Raw genomic sequence first — 21,993 nt, 5'->3', positions numbered from 1 at the left:
CAATTTCTAAATATTAATTATATGAAGTAAAAGACTAAAATTGTTAAACTCCAAGCAAACTAAAAACTTTATAATTTATAGAATTTTGACCTTATCGTCCTATTCTTTCACCACACACCCTGACCCAAAAATCAAATTCTTTTACGGCTGATACATGATCAATTTACTCAAAATTACCACTGTCCTTTGGCTTTACCCACTCTCTGAAGGATTAAGTAACCAAAGGACAGGCTGAAAGGAAGTAACAGAAGTAATAATAATACTGGAATAATATATGAATCAGACCACTGGTCATTGAATAATCATGAATTGACTATATTCCTAAAATATAGTCATCATTTATCATTATAGTCCAAGAAATCTCGTCTCTCAGCTAATAAAAAAATCTTCCTTAAAATTACTTCTAAATGTCAGATGAATGTAATTCAAAAAATGAGAACATAAAATTAGGTCTGTTTTCAGAAGCACCATTAAATCCTTTTAGTAATTTCACTGACTTTTTAGATTTTCCAACTGAAGATCCACCTATAGATGTTTTTTTTTTTTCATTTCATTATTGCATAGAGGAACTTTGAGCAGTCCTTGTCAGCTCTGAGGTCCTGTGGGTTTGAAGACTATTTTCCCCACAAAAAATGATCCTACCAATTTTCCATAGTCATCTTTGACTAATTAAGATTCAAAAAGTTAACTGCTACTTGGGATGAGGATCTATAATTCATATAGGACCCAGGTTAATATGACGAGAAAGAGTAGGAGATATTTTGAAACTACTTAATCATAAAAGGATCATCCATATTTTAAATGCATGTGCTATTTATAAAAATTGGAGAGAGTACTTTAAGGGGGGGACTTTTTTATTCTTTTTTTTAATGTTTCCAGTTTCTGTATAAATTCCAGTTAGCTAACATATAGTGTAATAATAGTTTCAGTAGAATTTAATGATTTTTACTTACATACAACACTCAGTGCCCATCACAGTAAGCGCCTTCCATAATGCCCATCCCCTATCTACCTCCCCTCCAGCAACCCTTAGTTTGTTTTCTTCACTAAAATGTTTGCTTCTTAACTGAAAGCAATTTACTATTTTTTAAAATTAATTCAATAAAGAGTAAAAGATATGTTGAGGCTACTTTAAAAGAAAAAAGTCATCCACAGCTAAATGCCTGTGTGTTTGTAAAAACCCAAGAGAGAACTTTAATGTAAGGAAAAGGATTTTATTCTTTCAAGTTCTCTAAAAAGTTTGCTTCTTAAAGCAATTTATCATTTTATAATGCTGTGTGAACTATTCCCTAAAAGGCAAAGAAAATCAAATCATTTTCTCAACCCTGTGTACACTATATATAGAAATACAAGTCTATATTGATGCATTGATCAAAGTTGCTTAGAGACAGAAGGGCAGCACTAAATTCTAATTCATTACATCTGTGCCACTAAACACCACAGAACTTATCTGCAGATCTTTCAATTATTGGAAAATCTGGCCTATTTTAAATATCTATCTTTAATAATATTAGCATAGGGTGGCACTCCTAAGTATTTGTCTATATGAATTTCTAAAAGGGAAAATAAACTATATTGCCTTCAGCACTGAGGTGTGAAGTTTAAATATAAGTTATTATGAATAGCAGAGAATCAAAGAGAGATTTTGGTCCATCTCAAATATTTGGAATTACTTGAGGGGCATCTGGGTGGCTCAGTGGTTGAGCATCTGCCTTCGGCCCAGGGCCTGATCTCAGGATCCTGTGATTGAGTCCCACATTGGGCTCCCTGCATGAAGCCTGCTTCTCCCTCTGCCTATGTCTCTGCCTCTCTCTCTGCGTCTCTCATGAATAAATAAATAAAATCTTTAAAAATATATATTTGGAATTACTTGAGAAAAGTGAAGAAAATAATACTGATCTTATTCTCCAGCTCAGAGTGATCTGCATCAAAAAAAAAAAATGAACACTAGAGTTTTTAAAAGATCCTATGAATTTTTGTCTTACTGTTGTACTTTTCTTTGTTTTTGCTGGCCTTACTTCGAGCCCCATCTCAGAGCATAGTTCTTGATGCTTTTTCTGGGGGGCAAGCAAAGAACAGTGTACACCATCTAGTGGCTCAGTTCAAAATTGCAGCAGTCCAAGGAAGGTGAGTTCGAGCAGGATGCAGCAATGGGTGTCTGCAGCCATGGCAATTAACAGGCAGCTCTTCCTTCAGCATTCCTCTGAATGCCTGAAGAACACTGAAGTGGTTGCCATGAATTCCAGAGGGAAGCCCTCTCTGCACATAAAAAGATTCAATCTAGGAAGTTAATTTAAATAGCCCACAGTTAAAATCCTACTTTATTCCGATATGTATCTATAATTACTCTGCTTTAATGAGAACTTTTTACTTGCCTGCTTAGTACCAGAATTAATATTTCTACTGTAACACTTTGTTATATCATGAAGTGAGCAACTTGGATTAAAGAGGAAATAGGTTCTATTTGTGATCATATGCTAAGTGAATTGGACATCTAAATCATCATCAACCAAAGCTGTGGACATCTAAATCATCATCAACCAAAGCTGTGGGCAGTGTGAACTCCTGGAGAGCCAGCGTCATTGCAAAGGGTCCTTGAATCCACCCTCAGAAGGCTCAATCTCTGTAAACTGAATCTGTGATATCTTCTACATACAATGGATTCAAAATTGCAATTCAAATGTAATTAGTAAAAGAGCATTACTAAATTATCAAGTTTATTTGTTACGTTATTTTCATCAATAAATATTAGTATATTACTCTCATCTAGGAATCTTGAAAAATGCTTATTTATATTTATATGTAAACTACATAAAAATATAAATTTCTAAGAAATATAATCGTCCTGGGATGCCTGGGTGACTCAATTGGTTAAGCATCTGACTCCTGATTTTGGTTCAGGTCAGGATCTCACAGTCCTGGAATTGAGCCTCACATCAGGCTCCACACTCAGTGTGGAGTCTGCTTGTCTCTCTCCCTTCTCTTCTGCTCCTCTCCCCGCCCATTGCTCACACACACTCTCTCTCTCAAATAAATAAAATCTTTAAAAAAAGATTCTCTCCCTCTCCCTCTTCCTCTGCCCCTTCCCCCCTCTAAAAAAAAGGATATAATGGTCCTGTTTACAGCAGCCCTACTTCTGGGAATTTTTTCTAAGGAGATAATCATATGTTCAAAGATATTCACTTCAATGTAACTTATCACAGCAATTAATTGGACTCAAGCTTGTGTTTGATACTTAGGGATTGCTGAATAAATTTTAGTTTAACCACACACAATAAATAGCTTATCATTATTAAAAACTAACACTAACAAAGATCTATTTTCATTGGAATGAAAATAGTTTACCATATATTCATAGATGGAAAAAAGCAGACTAGAAAAGCATATATATCACAATCCATTTTTATCTACTTGTATGTAGGCAAAGAAAAAGTCTAAAAGGATATCTTTAATCCCCAGAGGAAAAATGCTTTATTTTATCAAACATAATATGAGAGAAAGAAGCCAAAAATGGCCCCTCAGTTTTTTGCCCTGAACAAGTGGAAGAACAGAGTTGACATTGACTTAGTAGGAAAGGAAAGTATTTGAAGGGGGAAAGCTGAGGGTTGGTTTGGAGCACACTACATTGGAGAGCCCATTTGATACTCAAGTGGAGCTGTAAAGTCATGTGGCTGGAAGATGATCAATGCAATGAGTGGGTAGAGGTGAGAAGAGATTTAAAGGGCGTGTTCTTGGGGCATGCCAACATTTACAGATAGGAGATGGGAAGGAAGCAATAAGGACTGGGACCAAAGAACAGCTAATCAGGTAGAAGGAGAATCCAGAGAGAATGGTCACCCAGAAGGACACAGGTGGAGGAGGAGAGTGATCCACTATGTCAGGTGCTACAGATAGATCCTGTGCGACAAGCACAGAGAAATGACATCAGATCCAAATATGGATGTTAACATAATGACAGCTGTGTCAGTGGAACAATGAAGCTAAAAGCCTAACTGGAAAGGGTTTAAGTGGCATTGAAAGGGGAAAACTTGGAAAGTTTGAGGAAAGACAACTCTTGTACAGATTGTTTCTTTAAAGAGAAACAGTGAAATGAGATAGGGAGAAAGTGGAGGATATTAATCCAAGAAAAACTTTTTAAAGATTTGTTTGTTTGTTTATTTATTTATTTATTTATTTATTTATTTAATTATTTGGGAGGGAGAGGGAGAAGGAGAGAATCTCAAGCAGACTCCCTGCTGACCTCGGAGCCCATGTTAGGGTTTGATCTCATGGCCCTGAGATCATGACCTGAACCAAAATTGAGAGTCTTAACACTTAACCAACTGAGCCACCCAAGCACCATGATCCAAGAAACCTTTTTAAAGTGGCAACTTAACAGCATTTTTCTCTGCAGATAGGAGAGATCTGATACAGAGGGAAAAGATTGATGATGCCAGACATGATAAAATTGCTGGGAAAATGCCTTGAGTAATTGAGAGAGAATGGCACCTAGTTGCAAGTGGAGGGCTTGATTTTAGAAAGAAGCAGGCACTGCCCATCCATCCTTAATGAGAAAAGGAAGCAAAAGCAAAGGCAGCATATGGATATACTGGTGCAGGTAATTTGGTAGGTATGATGCTGGGAGCCGGTGGGAGTTCTTTTCCAATTGTTTCTATTTTCTTAGTGAAACAGAAAACAATGTTATCAGCTAAAAGTTAAGTCAAGGAGCAGATGTTAAGGAGTTGGAGAGAGAACAAGATGTGAAATCATCATTTAGGCCAGAGGGCAGAAAACTTGTCCTGTAAAGGGCAAGATAGTAAATATTTTGTCATTTGCAGGCCATTAGGTATCTGTGGCAACTATTCAACTCTGCCATTATAACGTGAAGGCAGCTAGTGACAATATATAAAATGATGGGTGTGACTGTGTTTCAATAAAACTTTATTTATAATAACCAGTGGTTGACCAGGTTTGGCCCATGGGCCACAGTTTGTTCACCCTTGATCTAGAAAAATGGAATAATGAGTGGTCTAGGGAAACATGCTAAGAATTTCAGCCAAGAATATCATGAGTTTAAAATGAGGCCTGTTCTAAACCAGGAGCAAAACCAACCACTTTCCTATCACACGGAGTGCCATTGGCCTGCCGGTCCTAAATCCACAGTCCAGCCACCCTCCTGCCCAAGTCAGTGTGCACTGCCTGCCACCTTCTCAACACCAAGTCACACGCCTTCACCTCAGATCAACAGGTACTCAAATTGAGACTCTCCCCTCTCAAATTGCAACCCCTGTACTCAAATTTGTGCACAAAAGTGGGCATAATTATAATGGCAGAATGAATCAATCCAAATGATGACACTAATTCTGTGGAATATGTAGCAGATAAAAAGAGTATGCTGGATTGGGAACAACTTCAACAACCACATCAAAGAGCAATACATACAGCATGATTCTGGTTACTAATAGAAACAAACCCAAACTTGGCCTTCTATTTACATAGATGTTTGAAAATGGATGGCAGGAGGGGCTGGTCAGGACATCTGCCTCTAGGGAAGGAGGTATAGGGGAAAGGTAAAGGAGGTCTTTCCTTTTACATACCCTTCCTGTATATCTTTTTAATTTTCTAAGACTAAAGGTAAATTGAGCAAACAAAAATTAATTAATAAATAAAATAAAATAAAATAAAATAAAATAAAATAAGGCCTATTCACATGGTGGTATAATTGTCTCCGACCACATTCAGTTGTGTAGGTGCTGACATAGGGTTGGTATAACTAACATTTGGTTTCAAACTCCAAGTGTGAAAAATAGAGAAAGGAACAAGAAAGTTGAGTGTGTATGCCAGAAAATTATTATGGAGGTAAGCAATGAAATATAAGCTGATCCAGGGGGGAAATGAAGACCCAAGGGGTAGGGGTCTGAAGGACAGTGAGACGGGACAGGCTTTTAATTGATCTAGGCCTTTCTATTATCCTTTGATGCTCAGATACTCTTCCTGAAGAAAGAGGACAATTCATTAGCTATTTTCTTGAGCTAAATAATCACTTAAACTTTGTTGGCTCACAATGCATATAATAGTCACCATTCTGTGGGGTAGAGGTAGTATTACTCCCCATTTTATTACTATGAGGGGAAAGAGAAGCCAAATCCAATTTGGAAGTAGTGTTTAAAGGATAGTTTGCTTGCAATTATGTCTAGTTTCTTAGATATTAGGACTATTCCCTCTCTTCATCCCCTTTATTATATAAAAATTTTCTTGCCTATTCTCTCTCCACAAATAATGCATATACCTATTGTTATCATTTCATTAGTGGTCTTTTTTTTTTCTTTTGATGTCTCACTCTCCCATTTCCTTTGCCTCTTAGATTTTATGTGTGGTTATGTTTTACTTTTTCTGGGTGGACAATTGAAAGTGTTCATACTCTCCATGCTTTTTCTCTATAGAACTTTCTCTCTTTTGTTGGATTTATGAGTTTAAGATGACAGCTGCCTTTATTTTAGCAGAAACATATCCAGGTGAGGAAAGAATGATAGCAAGATCAAATGACAGGATCTATTCCCTATTCACAGACTTCATGCTTTACTGCCCTCTCTAAACCTTCCATTGTCTCTCTACTAAGAGCTGTAGACTCTTTGGTATTCCAGGGCCCTCATGACCTTGTTTCTACTTTTCCAACTTTACGTCCCATTGCTCCTCAAAGTTTACTTTATATTCCAGCCCCACGAAACTGCCTAACAGTTCCCCAGCCACCATGTCTCTATACACACAGATGGCATTGACTGGAATTCCCTGAGCCCCTCTGCATTGGATCATTTCCCACTTCCTTCCCAGACCCAATACACATACATCTACCTGTAACTATTATGTGCCAGAACAACTAAAAAATTTACTATTCATTTGCCTTGTCTTTCACTGAACTTTGGACCTCCATCGTATCATTAGCTATATAGTCTGCTTTGCATTAAATGTACCTATGCATGTACATTTTTCTTTTATCAAGGAAAATTTGTGTTCTTTTCTGTTTCATACACAGCACATAGTAGTAGTAGTTGTGTGATATATGTTATCACAAATGAAATCTCTTATCCTCATGCAGTGTGTATTTTTAGGAAGTGAATTTAAACCACTTTAAGCACCACCAATATAACACATGAAATTGTGGGGACATGTGCCACTTCATCCTATCCACATACCCAGATATGACCTTTTGGGAACCACACATTCCAACTCCAATACATCAAAATTGTATGTTAAGACAGTTCTATATCAAATCCATGCTTTAACAGTTTCATGCTTTTCTTAAGTAGCTAATATCACAAGTAATAGAACTTTGCTTATCTGGAATTTTTTGTCTTCTGTAAAATTAAACAATGTAAAAATATTTGGTGGAAGAACTAAGGAAAGGAGACAAAAAAGAACTAACTTTTATAGCTTGTCTATAATGAGCCTGGTGCTTTACGTAAGCTATCCAACTTAATTGAATCCTCACAATAGCCCTGTGAGGTAGATATTATAATCCACATCTTACTGATGAAGAAAATAGAGATACCTAAACTCACACAGTAAAATGATATAAAACCTAGATCTGTGTAACACTGTACCATCTTCCATTTTAGAAGGTAAATTGCATGAGTCTCCAATACTGAACCAACTAGCTGAGGTCCCATGCTTATTGAATTACTATTTCATCTTAGCCAAATTGCTTTACTTTCTCCATCCAAAATGTAGAAGTGTTGGTTGTGAGTTACAAAAATCCAATTCAGCATAACTGAAACTATTCTGTCATTAACAAATATTTATTGGTTATATTCTATGCCAAGACATTGTTCTAGGGACTAGAGATTTGGTGGTAGGCATGACAGTCATGCAACTATGCAGCTAGCGTATTAGTAGATTGCCTACTTGTTAATATGGAAACAGTTTATAAACAAACAAAAACCCTATATAATGATAAGCATTATCAAGTGCTGTCAGGAACATTAAAGCAGGTAAACAAGTGGTGAATGACAAGGGAGGCCTTTTGTAATCAGATTGTCAGAGAAGGTCTCTCTTTCTAGTAGACACTTGAATGAAGTGATAGAGTGAGCCATGAGAATACACAAAGGAAGAACTCTTGAGGCAGAGAGAATAGCAAGTGCCAATTACCTCAAACAGGAATTCGTTTGTGGTGTTGGGGAGATCCCAGGGAAGCCAGTATGGCCAATATGGCTGAAGCACCATTGTTGAAGGGAGAGGGGTAGAAAAGAAGCTTGGGAAGGTGACACAATGAGACTCTATGGTCCTTATAGGCCATTCTGAAAGCTCAAACCTTTATTCTAAGGGTGATAAGAAGTAAGGAAAAGACTGAGAAGTGAATGTCGTCATCCAATTTGACTCAGAAGAAGGATCATTGTGACTGTTCTCTGAAGACTAAGCCAAAAAGGAACAAAGACAAAAGCAGAGAGGCAGGGGGATATTGGAAAGGTCCAGGGGAGAAAGAGAACTCATGAGACCACATCAGCAGGAGGGCAGGGCAGCACTGGCCTTGCACATGACTCAGAAACAAAATTTTGAAATCCTATTAGAATTCTTTCTCTTTAAGTCTCTTTTCTCCTCACTACACAAGCTCCTTTGTTCAGACCTTCTTCTCCTTTGTCACAAGCAGCCCCAGGATCTGTGGTCAGGAAGAAAATGTGTCTTCTTGTCATTTCCAGTATGAAAAACCCTCTGAAGGGACTGACTGGGTCATGGGACCATCTCTAGAGTAATTGCTGTATCCAGCACTGTGAGTGTGAGCCCAACTCTGTGGCCTAGGGACTGGGGTGCCCTAAGGATAGCTGGAAGGACCAACAAGATGAAAGAAGTTTACATTTTCTAGTTTTTTTGAAGATAAGGCAAGACACCCTGTGAAGATGCAGAAGGATGTGATGGCTGGAGAGAGAGATGGAAGGTAGCACATCACTACCTAAGCCAAGGACCAGGGACTTCTTCCTTCTTTAGATTTCTCTGGTACAATGCTCCTACAACACTGCATTACTTCTTCCAAGTGCTCTCAAATATGTCAATTTAGTGTTTCAACTGGACTGTAAATTTTCTGAGGAAATTAAAAGGGACCATTGTGTTAACTTCTCTGACAAATCCTCTGGCACCTCTGACAGGATAGAGTTGGCCACTAGTGGGTTCTCCAGAGAGATCTACACATTGATTCCAGTCAGAGGAAATCTGGAACCCATGCCTCTCCAGCTAAAAGGGTTCCTCAGGAGTCCAGAAGCAGTCTTGTCATAAACACATGCATCCATACTCAGTTTCTTGAAAGAGTGTCTCATGTATAGGGCCAACTAAAAACAACTTGATTTTGTCCAACCACTGATTTTTCAAAACCTCTCTGTGGGATGTCGCATCTCTCCCTGGGGCTATACTTTAGGACATTCTTAAAACAGTCTCAGTTATACTGGAATGTTAAATCAAAACCTCAGTTTCCCCATGCACATGATGATTCTCTGTCTTCTATTGTGCCAGAGATTTCCAAGACCACCCTTAGGATCAGTGATTCACTTGAAGAACTAATAGGATCAATGCATAGTTGTGCTCACAGCTATGATCTATTTCAGTGAAGCATATAAAACAAAATCAGCAAAGGGAAAAGGTATATGACGCAAAGTCTGGAAAAACACAGGGTGGGCTTCCAAGAGTCCTCTCCAGTGGAGTCCCACAGGACACACTTACTTCCTCCAGCCCTGAATTATAGCAACACCTGTGAAATGTCAACTACTGAAGCTCATTAGAGACTCAGTGCCCAAAAGTTTTACTGAGGCCTTCTCAGGTAGGCATCCAAAATTCCAACTCTCAGAAGGAAGGCAAGTGTTGGGCATAAACCATATTGTTTTTCAACTTGGGCACAAATAGCCACTCTTGGCTAAGGTAGCAGGAAATCCAAATTCCCTGGCTTCAGGAAATCCAAATTGAAATCCAAATTCCCTGGCTTCAGGAAATCTTTCTAAGCAAGGCCAGGCCTTTCTATGGATAACAGCCTCAGTGTAGCCTTTTCCTGCACTGATGTTGACATGAGATTGAGAAAGGCTGATCCACCCTGGTGGAAAGTCAGCCATCCTGAGTAATCTGGTTGTACCAGATCTGGAGAGGAAGACACAGAAAGAAGAGCTCTTATGTATCTAGTGTTTTTAGAAATTGGCTTTCAAGAGACAAATGCCATAAAGCTGACTGTTTTTGATGAACTCTCTTTATGGGTTCTATTATAAATCTCTTTTTAAAGACTTCACATTATACCATATACCGTGTCCACCACATAGCTTCCATCACGGTCACTTTGACCTGGCGATTAATATTGTTGGGTGGAGGATCTTTTTGTGGCAGTTCTAGCCAAGCAAGCCACCCAAGTGCCAACTCAGCACACAGGAATGTACTAGGTATCCTTGCCTCACCAAATCCAGAAATGCAGGCCACTGTGCCCCAGCTCTTTTCTTCCACATTCCCATCACAGATGGCTCCCACCAGTGTCTTGCCTTCAGACTTCTCCTTGTTCTTGTCAGGCCCCAAGAGACACAGAAACATCTGGCCCAAGAATCTTCTACCAGCCTTCATCTTTGTCTTTGGGGTGAAGGTGGGAGGAGTGTTCTGTTCTCCTGCAGATTGAAAATGCCCAAAGCTCCACCAAATTCCTACAACAATCTCTTCAAGAAAATTCCCCCCGATAGTCTTCTGTGTCATTGTATATACAGGTGAAATAGGGATGTGCATGTGTGCATGTGTGTACACACACAACCAGACAGAACAAGTGTAGGGGCCACTTATAGCTAGTCCTGCATAGATGACTGGGCATGTACCTTTAGATTAGCTTAAGCCTTAGGGTCTCAGTCTAAATTCTAAGACAGGAAAAGTGCCAAATATTCATGCACATTCATAAATATATTTATAAGTAAATATCACTTAGCATTCAATGACTGTCTAGTTTTGCCAGTAAAAAAAAATGGTGCCAAAAAAAACAAGAAAAGGCAACTTCAGTATTTATCATATTTCCCTACATGTTTCTCTCTTTCGATCTGCACAGTTACAATTCTCCACTCTTTTCCAGGAATACAGATTTCAGAACTTTCTCAAGATGGCCCTAGATGCCTTTCCATGGCAAATACCACCCAACATGGGCTCATCTCCAAAGATTATGGGCTGCACTTTAATTTCCTTTGTTTGTTATAAGCTATCGACAGTATAATTATCACTGCTTGGCTCAACTGCTCTAGTATTTCCCAGATTTGACACACACACAACTTTATGTGAGTGTACCCAGACACATAACATGAAATGGTCATGGAAGGAATGTACAACAAATCCTTCTGAATCTTTGCAGTGAAATATCCTTTGAAGTCAAATAAATACCATAGCATAATAACACAGGGAAGCAACAAGAGCAAATGCGATGAGGGATGGCCTAAAAGGAACAAAAGTATCGCTCACAGTTCTGATAATCCTACCAACTGCTTCTAGAAATATCAGGTGACTCCAAATGTTGGGAGAGATTTAATTAGAGTAGAGGCCATTACTGCTGGATTATCTAAGGAGAGAGTGCTCCAGAGGGAATCTGAGTTGGGCAATAGGACAGCTGCCTAAAAAGACGGTATACATAATAGTCCGTCCCTTTTCTTTGTTCTCACATTCACCAAACACATTTCCTCTGGCCCCAACAAAACAACTGATACTGAAGAAATATGATCCCAATATTAATATTTTGGAAATTAATTTTAATAATCAATTTTTATAAAGTAATCTAAATACTATCACTAATGGCTAGTCCAAGTTCTGGCACATAGTAGGAGCTCAAAAAATATTTATAGGATCCACGTTCCCTTTGCTGCTGATGATTTTTGCTGCTGTGATATCCTGGAAAATGGCTTTTTAGCCTTATGATTTAGCTTAAACCTTTCTTTGTCCCTAAAGCTTTAGTCCTTTCCTCCCTGGCGCTTCTACTGCTCTTCTCCTAGAGCACTGTGTATCCTATTTCACCCTGTTTATGTTCTCTTTCACTGTGAGATCTGGAATACAAGAATGATATCCCAGACTTTAGCATGGTAACTACTAGTTCCTCAATACATATTTGGGAACAAAATAAATGAACGAATAAATTGATAGACAAGTAATCCTTAAACACACCTTTTGACATCTGATGGGTTTTCACGTGAACCACTAGTGTTCACTGTCCAACACCGAGTTGATGGGATCTATATCAAAAAACTCTTTGTAAATCCTCATTATATAGACCACACGCATTTCCTTCTTCTTGCCCTCAATAATTTGGGACAACTAGAAGGCCATCGTCTAAGAGACTTTAAACCATTTAGCGAACATATTTGCTACCCTTTTGCCAGCCCATGCACGGTGTAAATAACCCTGGCTCCCTTGAACTTTATCAAGGGCCTTATTTTCACAGCTTTAAATAATATGTGCTAGTTTAATCCATTTAAAGAGTTTACTATTTTTTTTTCAGTGAGTCTTTTTAGGTGTAGAATGAAAGGTGCAATTTCTTACTCCTCCAGAAAGACAAGGTCAGGAAGCTAACAAGGAAAGGACCTGTAGGAAAGGAAAAACATCAAAGCACTAGCACGTTTCATCAATCTGTCCCTGAAAACACAATGCTTTATAAGACCGAAAAACAAACAAACTGAGAACTAATTATTGGAAGAGGTCGTAGCTTTTATTCCCAAAGATGTTTTTACTTTCCAAAAGTGAAAATCAAACTATATTCTAACATGCCGGGAAGTATTCAAAATTAAATAGTTGATATTATAATATAGTCATAGGAACATTTTAGTGAAAATATTCTAATTAAAATAAAAATAAGACTTTGAAAGTGAGTCTTGCTTAAGTAGATAATAGAAAATAATAGAAGTCCTATTGAAAGTCCCCTTGGCTTTGCTGGTTGTTAGTGCTTCCCCAAGTGAAGTGCTCAGAGCTGAAACGGTAAATCAACAAGGATTTATTGAAAGCCTGTGACCTTGGCACAATTAGGTCTATAATAGTTCCTAGAGAACTGTGTCACAGTTTTTGAGGAACTTGCAAACCTCTTTCATTTAAAACATATGTATTGCTTACAGGGTGACATCTCTCCTAAAAGTCACAGAATCTGATCTAAGGCACAGCTTCTTCCCTTTCTTCCTTCAATCCCTCCCCTCTTCCCGTCTTCTGGGACCCATCCTAGTTTGCATACCTTCCAAAAAGTAAATACCGCAATCTCTCTTAGCTAGCATTCACTCATTCACGCTACTAACGTTTATTGATTCACTAATGTTTCTTTTCTTTTGTTAGATTTTATGTATTTATTTGAGAGAGAGAAAGAGAGAACCCACATGGGGGAAGGGGGAGGGGGAGAGAGGGAGAGAGAGAGAGAGAGAGAGAGAGAGAATCAGCTTCCCTGCTGAGCAGAGAGCCCACCACCACTACCATGGGGCTCGATCCCAGGAACCGGAGATCATGACCTGAGCCAAAGGCAGATGCTTAACTGACTGAGCCACCCAGGTGCCCCTTTTCACTAGTGTAACTAATTAATTTATTAGGTGTAAAAGCTCAAACTAATGCCTGAGTCTGACCCAGCACTATGTATTGGGCACCAGGGTAGGCATAAAGCTATACCGATGACACAGTTTGGCTCCAAGGAGCTCACAGATCCTTTAGTAACAAACATAAGAGAGGCAATTTTAATATACTGTCATGATTTGGCAAGTGTACAATAAAGGCATGAATTTGGCAAGTGCACAAAAGTTTTGAAGCAATACTCATTGTCAGGAAAATTCTCCCTTATATACAATTTTGAACCATAAGAAAGAAACAAGCTCTCTTGGTTCATGCACAGCATCCAAACCCTAATACATATGCACTTTTTTCAGATTTATGTATCATGAACTCACTTCAACTATTTTGTCTCCAGTGGGACTATGGGATCCTGGCTCGGTGCGTGCAGAACACGTTGGGGAAAAAATGTTGGTAACCTTCGGGTTAATTCAGAATTTCAACCAACTCACCACTGGATTCAGGCCATGTAAATTTCTTACAGGGCTTAATTTTCCAGATTAATTGTCCATAGTGATCAAGTAATCCTGAAATATACAAACAACTATTGGTGATTTGCAGAAATAGTACAACCCAATATGACAGAAAAAAAAGTAACAGAGCCTTTTCTGTGGATTATTTATTGTATAGCATCTACCAAGCCCCTGCTTCATGTAAAATGTTTTATAATGTGTCTGTTTCTATCTCCAAGGAATCATTGGCCAAGTTGGTCTTTGCAGAAAGACTAGAGGGTAGGATTAAACTAACTTGTAAATTTTAAATTATTTATGTTTCTCAATTACACTTACTATAAAGTTGAAGAAATTGTTTTTTAAAATTCCTCTGTGATCCTATGGTAAGGAATACTCATTCAATATTATTATTATTAAAGTGGAGCATCTTTCTTTCAGGTTATATTTGTTTTCAACAACATGTAATTGCTATTTGAATTTGTTTCAGTGAGTAAATATTTCACAAATATACATTCTAGCAACATCATGCTTCCAAAATATCATTTATTTTGCCAGTCTAGACAAATCTATAGAAAAGAATACTTCAAAAACAGAAATCACATAATTATAGGTAACATAAATTCTGATATCATGAAATTGAAAACCCAACCAAGAAAAATACATGAAAGACAGATTTTGAGGTGCCTGGCTGGCTCAGTTGGTAAAGCATTAGCCTCTTGGTCTCAGGGTTGTAAGTTCAAGCCCCACGTTGGTTGTAGAAATTAATTAAAAAGAAAATCGTTTAAAAAAAGAGAAAGAATTCAAATTTATGAAAAGATGCTCAACCTCTAGCATAATTAAATATGTGCACATTTACAATTTAACTTGATACCAATTGTTCACCAACCATATTGGCAAAGATACAAATGTTAAAAGGGGTAAAATGTAACGATAGCCCACAAAATCTAAAATGCAGCCATCTTTTGGGCCAGAAATTTCCCTTGAAGGAATTAGTCCTCCAGATGAACTCCCAAGTGTGCGCAACTCCGTTGTGTGCCTACAAGGACACAGCAGAGCACTCTTGGTAGCAACACCTTTCAACACATGCCCCTTCTGTCCATCCCTAGCATTGCTTCCTAATCAGGCATCTGTCATCTCCCACCCAGATCACAGGAGGAGTGCTCTCTCTCCCTCTGTCCCCTTTCTCCCTCCCACATCTACAGGAGCCAAAGTAATGTTTTTAAAACATATATCAGATTGCATCATTCAGCTGGTTAAAACCCCTCCAGTTCCTTTCCATCATGCTAAGAATGAAATCCACTCCACTTAGCTTGACCTATGAAGACCTATCTACCCAGCCTCTGCCTGCCTTCTGACTTCATCCCATGATTCCTTGGCCTTACCTTCAGGGTTCCAGACACACAGGCCTCTCTTGACTTCTTAGGCACCTCCAGTTCATTGTGCTTTGGGGTCTATCTGCATGGACTCCTTGCCCATGTTTTATAACGGTGCCTCCCTTTAACCCTTCAAACTCTATCTTAAATCCATTCCCTGACCACCCAGCTAGAGCAATAACCATGCCATCACGCCGTAACACATCATCCCATTTTCTTTCTCCTTACATCATCTATTTTCATTTGGCCATGTTCCTGCTCATTATGTGTTTACATACTTCTTTCCTCTGTAATGTAAGCTCTATGAGAGCTTAGTTTCCTGCTGCATTATCAGCAACCAGAAAAGTGTCTGCAGGGATCCCTGGGTGGCGCAGTGGTTTGGTGCCTGCCTTTGGCCCAGGGCGCGATCCTGGAGACCCGGGATCGAATCCCACGTCGGGCTCCCGGTGCATGGAGCCTGCTTCTCCCTCTGCCTATGTCTCTGCCTCTCTCTCTCTCTCTGTGTGACTATCATAAATAAATAAAAAATTTTAAAAAAAGGGGTTGTATTTAAAAAAAAAAAAAAAAGAAAGAAAAGTGTCTGCACATAATTAATGTTGAATAAATACTTGTTGAATGAATTAAGAATGGAATACATTATAGGATCCCCATCAAACAGAACACTATGCAGCCATTAAAAAAAAAAAAAAAAGCCATGGTGGACAATCCAAGTGTTGTCTTCTGACCAAGACCACACCCTCACACCTGCCCTGACCTTGGTCTCCCACCTAGACCTCATCTCAGATCTCTCTGTTCTGGTCTTCTTGCCAGATTCATTCCACGACTGGATCCCAAGGCCTTTGTGCTTATTATTCCTGCACCTGGTTTCCTGGCTCACTAAGTCATCTTGGCTTGAGGTGACTCAAAAGTGTACTCACAAAGGCCTTCCCTAAACACTATCCACATCCCCCAGCCTGTCATTCTGTCTCTTCTGACACTGCTTTACTTGTCTTCATTGTACCTATCATTTGAAACAAAAGTGCCTATTTCCTTGTGTATATGTTTACTGTGTGCTTCCCCCTGACTAGAACGTTTCTTGATGCCATTTTCTGCCATGACCTCCTCAGCAGGTAGAACACGGCCTGGCATAGAGTAGCAGATGAACAAATATTTGACTGGTGGAGAAAGAGTAAGTGAATGCATTCTTGAGTGCAAAGAAAGCAAGGTACTAAACAGTATGCCCAGATTGTGTGGCAGCCATTTGTATTATAGAGAAATGACTCATATATATACAACTCTCTGAAAGGAAAATCCAAGAACATGGTAACAGTGATAGCCTCTCTGGTAGGAACTGAAACACTGAGGCATAGAGATAGGAGGAAAACTTAGTGGTCCTGCATAATCTTTACTTTATATAAGATTGCATTTTTACCATGGGCATTAATTTTTAAAAAAAAATTAGGAAGTATGTCGCATTTGACAGTTTTGCAAGGTTATGTATTTGAAGCCAATAGAAAATCAAGGTCCTCATAAACATTACAGCAAAATGATAAGCATTCAACAACCATTTATTTAGCAATCCTATAAACTTAGCATTGCCCTCCCTTCTTTGGAAATCAGTCTCTTTGGACGTTCATGAAAATGTGTGGTTAGGAAGGATACTTATACTTTCTGCTGGAAAAGATATATATATTCCTTAGACATAAGTGGGAGGAAACAGAGTAGTGAGGATCTCTAACAGAAAAAGGCCTACATAACACAACAAGCCCCCTGCAAATTTTGTATGTCAGGAAAAGTGCCTCTGTGCCCAAGATACTTTGAATCTGCTTAACAAGGTCAAATACGACCTCACTTTTTTTTTTTTTTAAATCTCTGCCAATAGATTTGTTAAGTGTTTTTATGAACACTGGCTTTGTAAAACAATCATGCCTTACTTTAAGAAAACCAACTATTTGAATATCTGGATTTAAAAAAATATGTAGGAGTGTCCACTTGCTCTAATTAAGGATTCCTTTCAATAAGAAAGTAATAAACTTTTAAAATATGATTCAATACAAAAAATTACACAGAAATTTCAAGAGCACCATCATTGAGCACACAGGTACTCAGTAATTACTTCCTGGTTGGATGAACATACCTATTGAAAATCAGTAGAGTGAAATGGACAAGAGCGTGGGTTGGGATCCAGCTATTCCTGTGTTCAGATTCTCTCTCTGCCATTCATTAGCTAGGTATGACCTTCAACGAGTGACTTAACCTCTCAAGGCCTCAGTATTCCTAATAGAGAAAAAACAAGCAAGTAATGCCTCCCTTGAAGTTAGTTGTATTAAAGGAAAGATATTAAAGGTAAATAAAACATTGACATATTTTATCACATATTGCATTTTATCATGTATTTTAATATCAGGTCCGATTTCATTTACTTATTTCTGCTTGCCTGAATGAAAGCAAATGAATGGCAAGAACAAAACACAAGTGTCATTATATCTTCAGAGATATAGGTAACTATACATGAATGCAATTACATATTTCTTTTTTTAAAAAGAGATTTATTTATTTATGTATTCATGAGAGACACAGAGAGAGAGGCAGAGACATAGGCAGAGGGAGAAGGAGGCTCCCTGTGGGGAGCCAGATGCAGGACTCGATCCAAGGACCCCGGGATCACAACTTGACCTGAAGGCAGCTGCTCAACCACTGAGCCACACAGGTGCTCCACATATTCAATTTCTATATCTATATCTATAGCACCGGAACAGTGTCTGGTACATGGTACATGTTTGGTAAATGGTGGTTAGTATTATGAAAAGTAACACAAAATACTCTGAGGTTTTGACTCCCAATTTTCATATCCACAAACCAATTTTGTGCATAACACTCTAGGACACTTTATTGCAGTGGTACAGGGTAAAAGACTTTGTGTAACTGAGATTTTTTCCTATGGCCGTAAAATTATGAGAATACAATTAATAGGTATAGAAGTAAACTGTGGCAGCTTGTAACAATTGCTAACATCTACTGAGTGTGTGATGATTAGTCATTCTGCAGAGTAAATACTGTGACTTAATATCCTGTCCAAGTTTATTTGATAGTGTCACTTGCTTCCCACTTTCTTAATTAAAAATGCTAAATGTAAATGTTTTATTTAATTTCCCAGACCAGAATTGAATATCAGGTGTTTGGAACTGGAAAGGTAAACATGGTACAAATACTTCCAATCCAGAAACTAAATGAATGTGTTCTTTCAAGTGACCAAAGGTTTCTTCTATTACAATTTTCTGGCCTTTTCTCACCCCCTTTACCTCCTGGCACTTCTAGTTTGTTTAATAAAGTTCAGAATTCTCACAAAGAGCCTTATAAACACGTGTTATGAGATTTTAAATCTGATTCGAAAGTGCCTCTCTCCTACTCCCTCTGAGTAAAGTGACCTTTTTAAATGGAGGGAAGTGGGTTTAGATGACAGTCATGATAAATGCGGTCATGTTCACTCAATAAAATAAGGCCCAGTGCATTTGAGGATAAATCAGTGAAATGTACAGCCCCACCTGTCTGTCTCCATCATTCATTTCCACTGTCACTTTCACAGTAGCTGATGGATCACAGTTGCTGTAAAATTAGACAGCCTTTAATCTCATTTCATCCTGATTAGCTTCTCTTTACCCTTTCCCTCTAACTCACTGACTGACACGCTAAAAACTCGCACTGGGCTATAGATGAACATGAGCACAAACTTCTCCTCCAATACCTGCCTGTGAGGGCAAGGCCAGTGTCCACCTCTCGAGAAATCTGGAAAGGGTCAGGCATGTATACCTTGTTATTTAAAAGATAATCAATACATGCAGTACCTGCCATTTGAAACAGATGTTTGCTATCGCTCACTGCCCTATTTATTTTGATTTGCTTCAGGTTTAATCAGAAGTCAAATTAGGTCTTTTGCAAAACTCGAACATTGATTTAATATAGATTTTTTTAAATAAATTTGGAACGTTTCGCGTTCAGAATAATTTCAAAGAGTTATTTGTGTGTATTTATAGCCTCTCGATTCATGGTAATAATTTAGAAAAGACGATACTTCAGGAATGAGAATACTAAAATACCCAGCCAAGAAATATAGCATACAAGGTTTAAAAACAAGAGTAAAAAAAAAATGGGAATGCCTTCAAGTAGCCTTTATATTAGGACTTCAAAGACCTTCTCTCTTATTTTGAAGGTTTCCGTAGTTTAGTGCAATAGTTTCATTTGTTTGCATAAAGCATAACAATAGGGGTAATCAAATGAAAAAGAGGCTTAAGAATAAATCATGTATTATTTCCTTCACTTAATTTCTGCTTGCCTGAATGGGAGCAAATAAATGGCAAGAACAAAACACAAGTGTTATATTTTCAGAGATGGCACTTTATTATCAAACAGGACTTTTAGTTAAAAAAGATGATAATACAGTTTTTCATTATTTATAAGGTTTGGGCATGGAGCTGACCAAAAATTTAAATATTGAAAGAACAGCAGTCATAACGTAAGTTGGTTATAGTCAATGGGCTCTATTCTCATTCTCGGGTCCCATGTGAATAGATGCATGCAGATGACAATCAATGCTGTGACTTTACACTGCCCAGATGACATGATGATGAACTGGAGTAGCGCCAGGCTGTTCACAATATACACAATATACATCACCTATGAGGAGCATAGTTTTCTGCTTGCTATTTTGGAACTAGCATCCTAATCTAAACAATAATGGTTAATTTTTTTTAATGTTCAAAACATATTTCATCTTAGTTGATCAGTGAACTCAACATATATCCTGCCCCAATGGATTCTGAGAAACTATGTGGTATCCCTGCAGAGCCATCTGTTTAAAATCATTTTCCAAAGAGATAACTGAGGGTTGAGGCGCAGAAGGACATCCCCAACATGACTCCCTAAGTCAATGACCTAATTAATGGGCCACACAAATCCGTGGCACATCCACTTTCTATATTATCACCGAAATCTGGGGTTTTCGTATCAATGCCTTCTGGCGTTGTAAGTTCAAAAACAATGAATATTCATAGTAAAAAAAATAACTAAAAAAATAACTCAAACTCCTAAAATCCTTTAGTAAGAAGCTTAAATGATCTGATTTGCTCTTTCAGAAGCTGGGTTACAGATTTCAAGGCTATGCCTGGTTCCTTATGAATTTTATTTACCTATCTTAGCCAGCATTAAGTGCATTCTGAAAAAAATAAAAGACAGGAAAAGCAAAATGAAATGAGAGATATAGATCATCCAAAATACATTGGATGTAAGATAGGCTCTCTCTCTCTCTCTCTCTCTCTCTCTCTCTCTCAGCATTGGCAAAAGAGCACAAAGTAGGAGCTGGCCCTGAGTCATATTGATTTCCCACCGCACTGGTTTCTTAAGTGCTCTGCTGATCCGTGTCAAGCAATAAGTTCCCCGCCTGAACATGCACATCACCTCCCCATTTGTCCTCACCTAGATTTAAGGTGCCCATATGATGAGCTGAACAAGGACATCATTTTTCCTACTGGTGTCACTGGGTCCAAACCACCACATGTGATACGATAACTAATTCTGTGTAAGTATACATGTGCCATATGATATTATAATAGCAGAGCCCGGCCCTGCGCTGCACATGGGGTGACAGGGCTGTCCTAGTCTCACTGTGCGTGTCCCCAAAAGAGAATGTAAATGAGAACAAACAAATACAGAGAAACCAGGCTTTGGTGGGTTTCTGAAGAATACGCCCTCCTCGCATCCACCATGCAAGTTGGGGCAGGGGAGGGGGGAGGGTGAGACCAAGGGAACGGATATTTGTGATGTTCCTGACAGTTTTTATCTTTGTTCCAGAAGAGCTCCTAAGCAGATAGATAGAAAATGTGTGATTGTGCTGCTAATGACATTGTACAGGAGATTAAGCGTATACATTTGGAGAAGGCATTAAATCAGCAGGACCTTAATTTAAAAACTTAAAACTGTATGGAAATTCAGCTTGCTCATTGCTGTGGAATAGAAAGCTCCCAAGCACCCTGAGTCTGTTTATGGAAAGATTGCCAGCAAACCAAGTTTGGGCAGAGCATCTCCATGGCTCCAAGTGTACGTGGGGTTAGTTCTTCCAAGAAGCAACCCCCAGCCCTGACCATTTGGGAGTATCCGTCATTGCTTTAGAATGCGATCCCCATCGCCGGGCAGGTGAGGAGAACTCAAGAATCGAAAGCAGCATGACAGGTTGTTCTTGACTAATTTGCGGAATAACATTATGCAAAATTCATCAAAAGGGGTTGGGTTTGAAATTGCTGTGAACACACGGCTGAGCCACCGTGGATTGGCGGGCGCCCTGCTCTGCTGCTTGTGCTCTCTTCTTCCTTCCCACTCACTCGCACATTTCATGCCCTGTGGTGGAAGCAAGTAACTGGTGAGCCAAGGTGCTGAGTCCTAAGGTGGAGACTTTCATGCATCTTTTTTCTCCCCCCCCCCCATTCCAGTTATGCCGTACAACAGTGCCCACCACTGCGTCGTGGAGGTAGAAAACTTCTTGTTTGTGCTGGGTGGAGAGGACCAGTGGAACCCCAATGGTAACTATTGAACTCAACAAGGATGTGTGTTGCGGAAGGCGCTGGTGGCAGCCCGTTTTGTAATTACTGTGGAAAATACAT

At 38.7% G+C, this 21,993-nt stretch overlaps 1 protein-coding gene across 4 annotated transcripts in view; it reads left to right on the top strand.

The window, feature by feature from the left end:
* Window positions 1-21,993, top strand: part of KLHL14 (kelch like family member 14) — a 116,518-nt gene that overhangs the window by 53,567 nt on the left and 40,958 nt on the right. For 3 of the 4 annotated variants that reach the window (XM_072829165.1, XM_072829162.1, XM_072829163.1), the window contains one exon: window positions 21,823-21,912. The exons of the other annotated variant lie outside the window; for it this stretch is intronic. In XM_072829165.1, coding sequence (XP_072685266.1) covers window positions 21,823-21,912 — 90 coding nt within the window. The remainder of the gene's footprint in view (window positions 1-21,822; window positions 21,913-21,993) is intronic. 4 annotated transcript variants of the gene reach the window in all.

This window comes from Canis lupus, chromosome 6 (assembly GCF_048164855.1).
Source record: "Canis lupus baileyi chromosome 6, mCanLup2.hap1, whole genome shotgun sequence".
NCBI lineage: Eukaryota > Metazoa > Chordata > Mammalia > Carnivora > Canidae > Canis > Canis lupus.
Note: the sequence above shows the minus strand (reverse complement) of the source record. Positions and strands in the feature narration are given on the sequence as shown.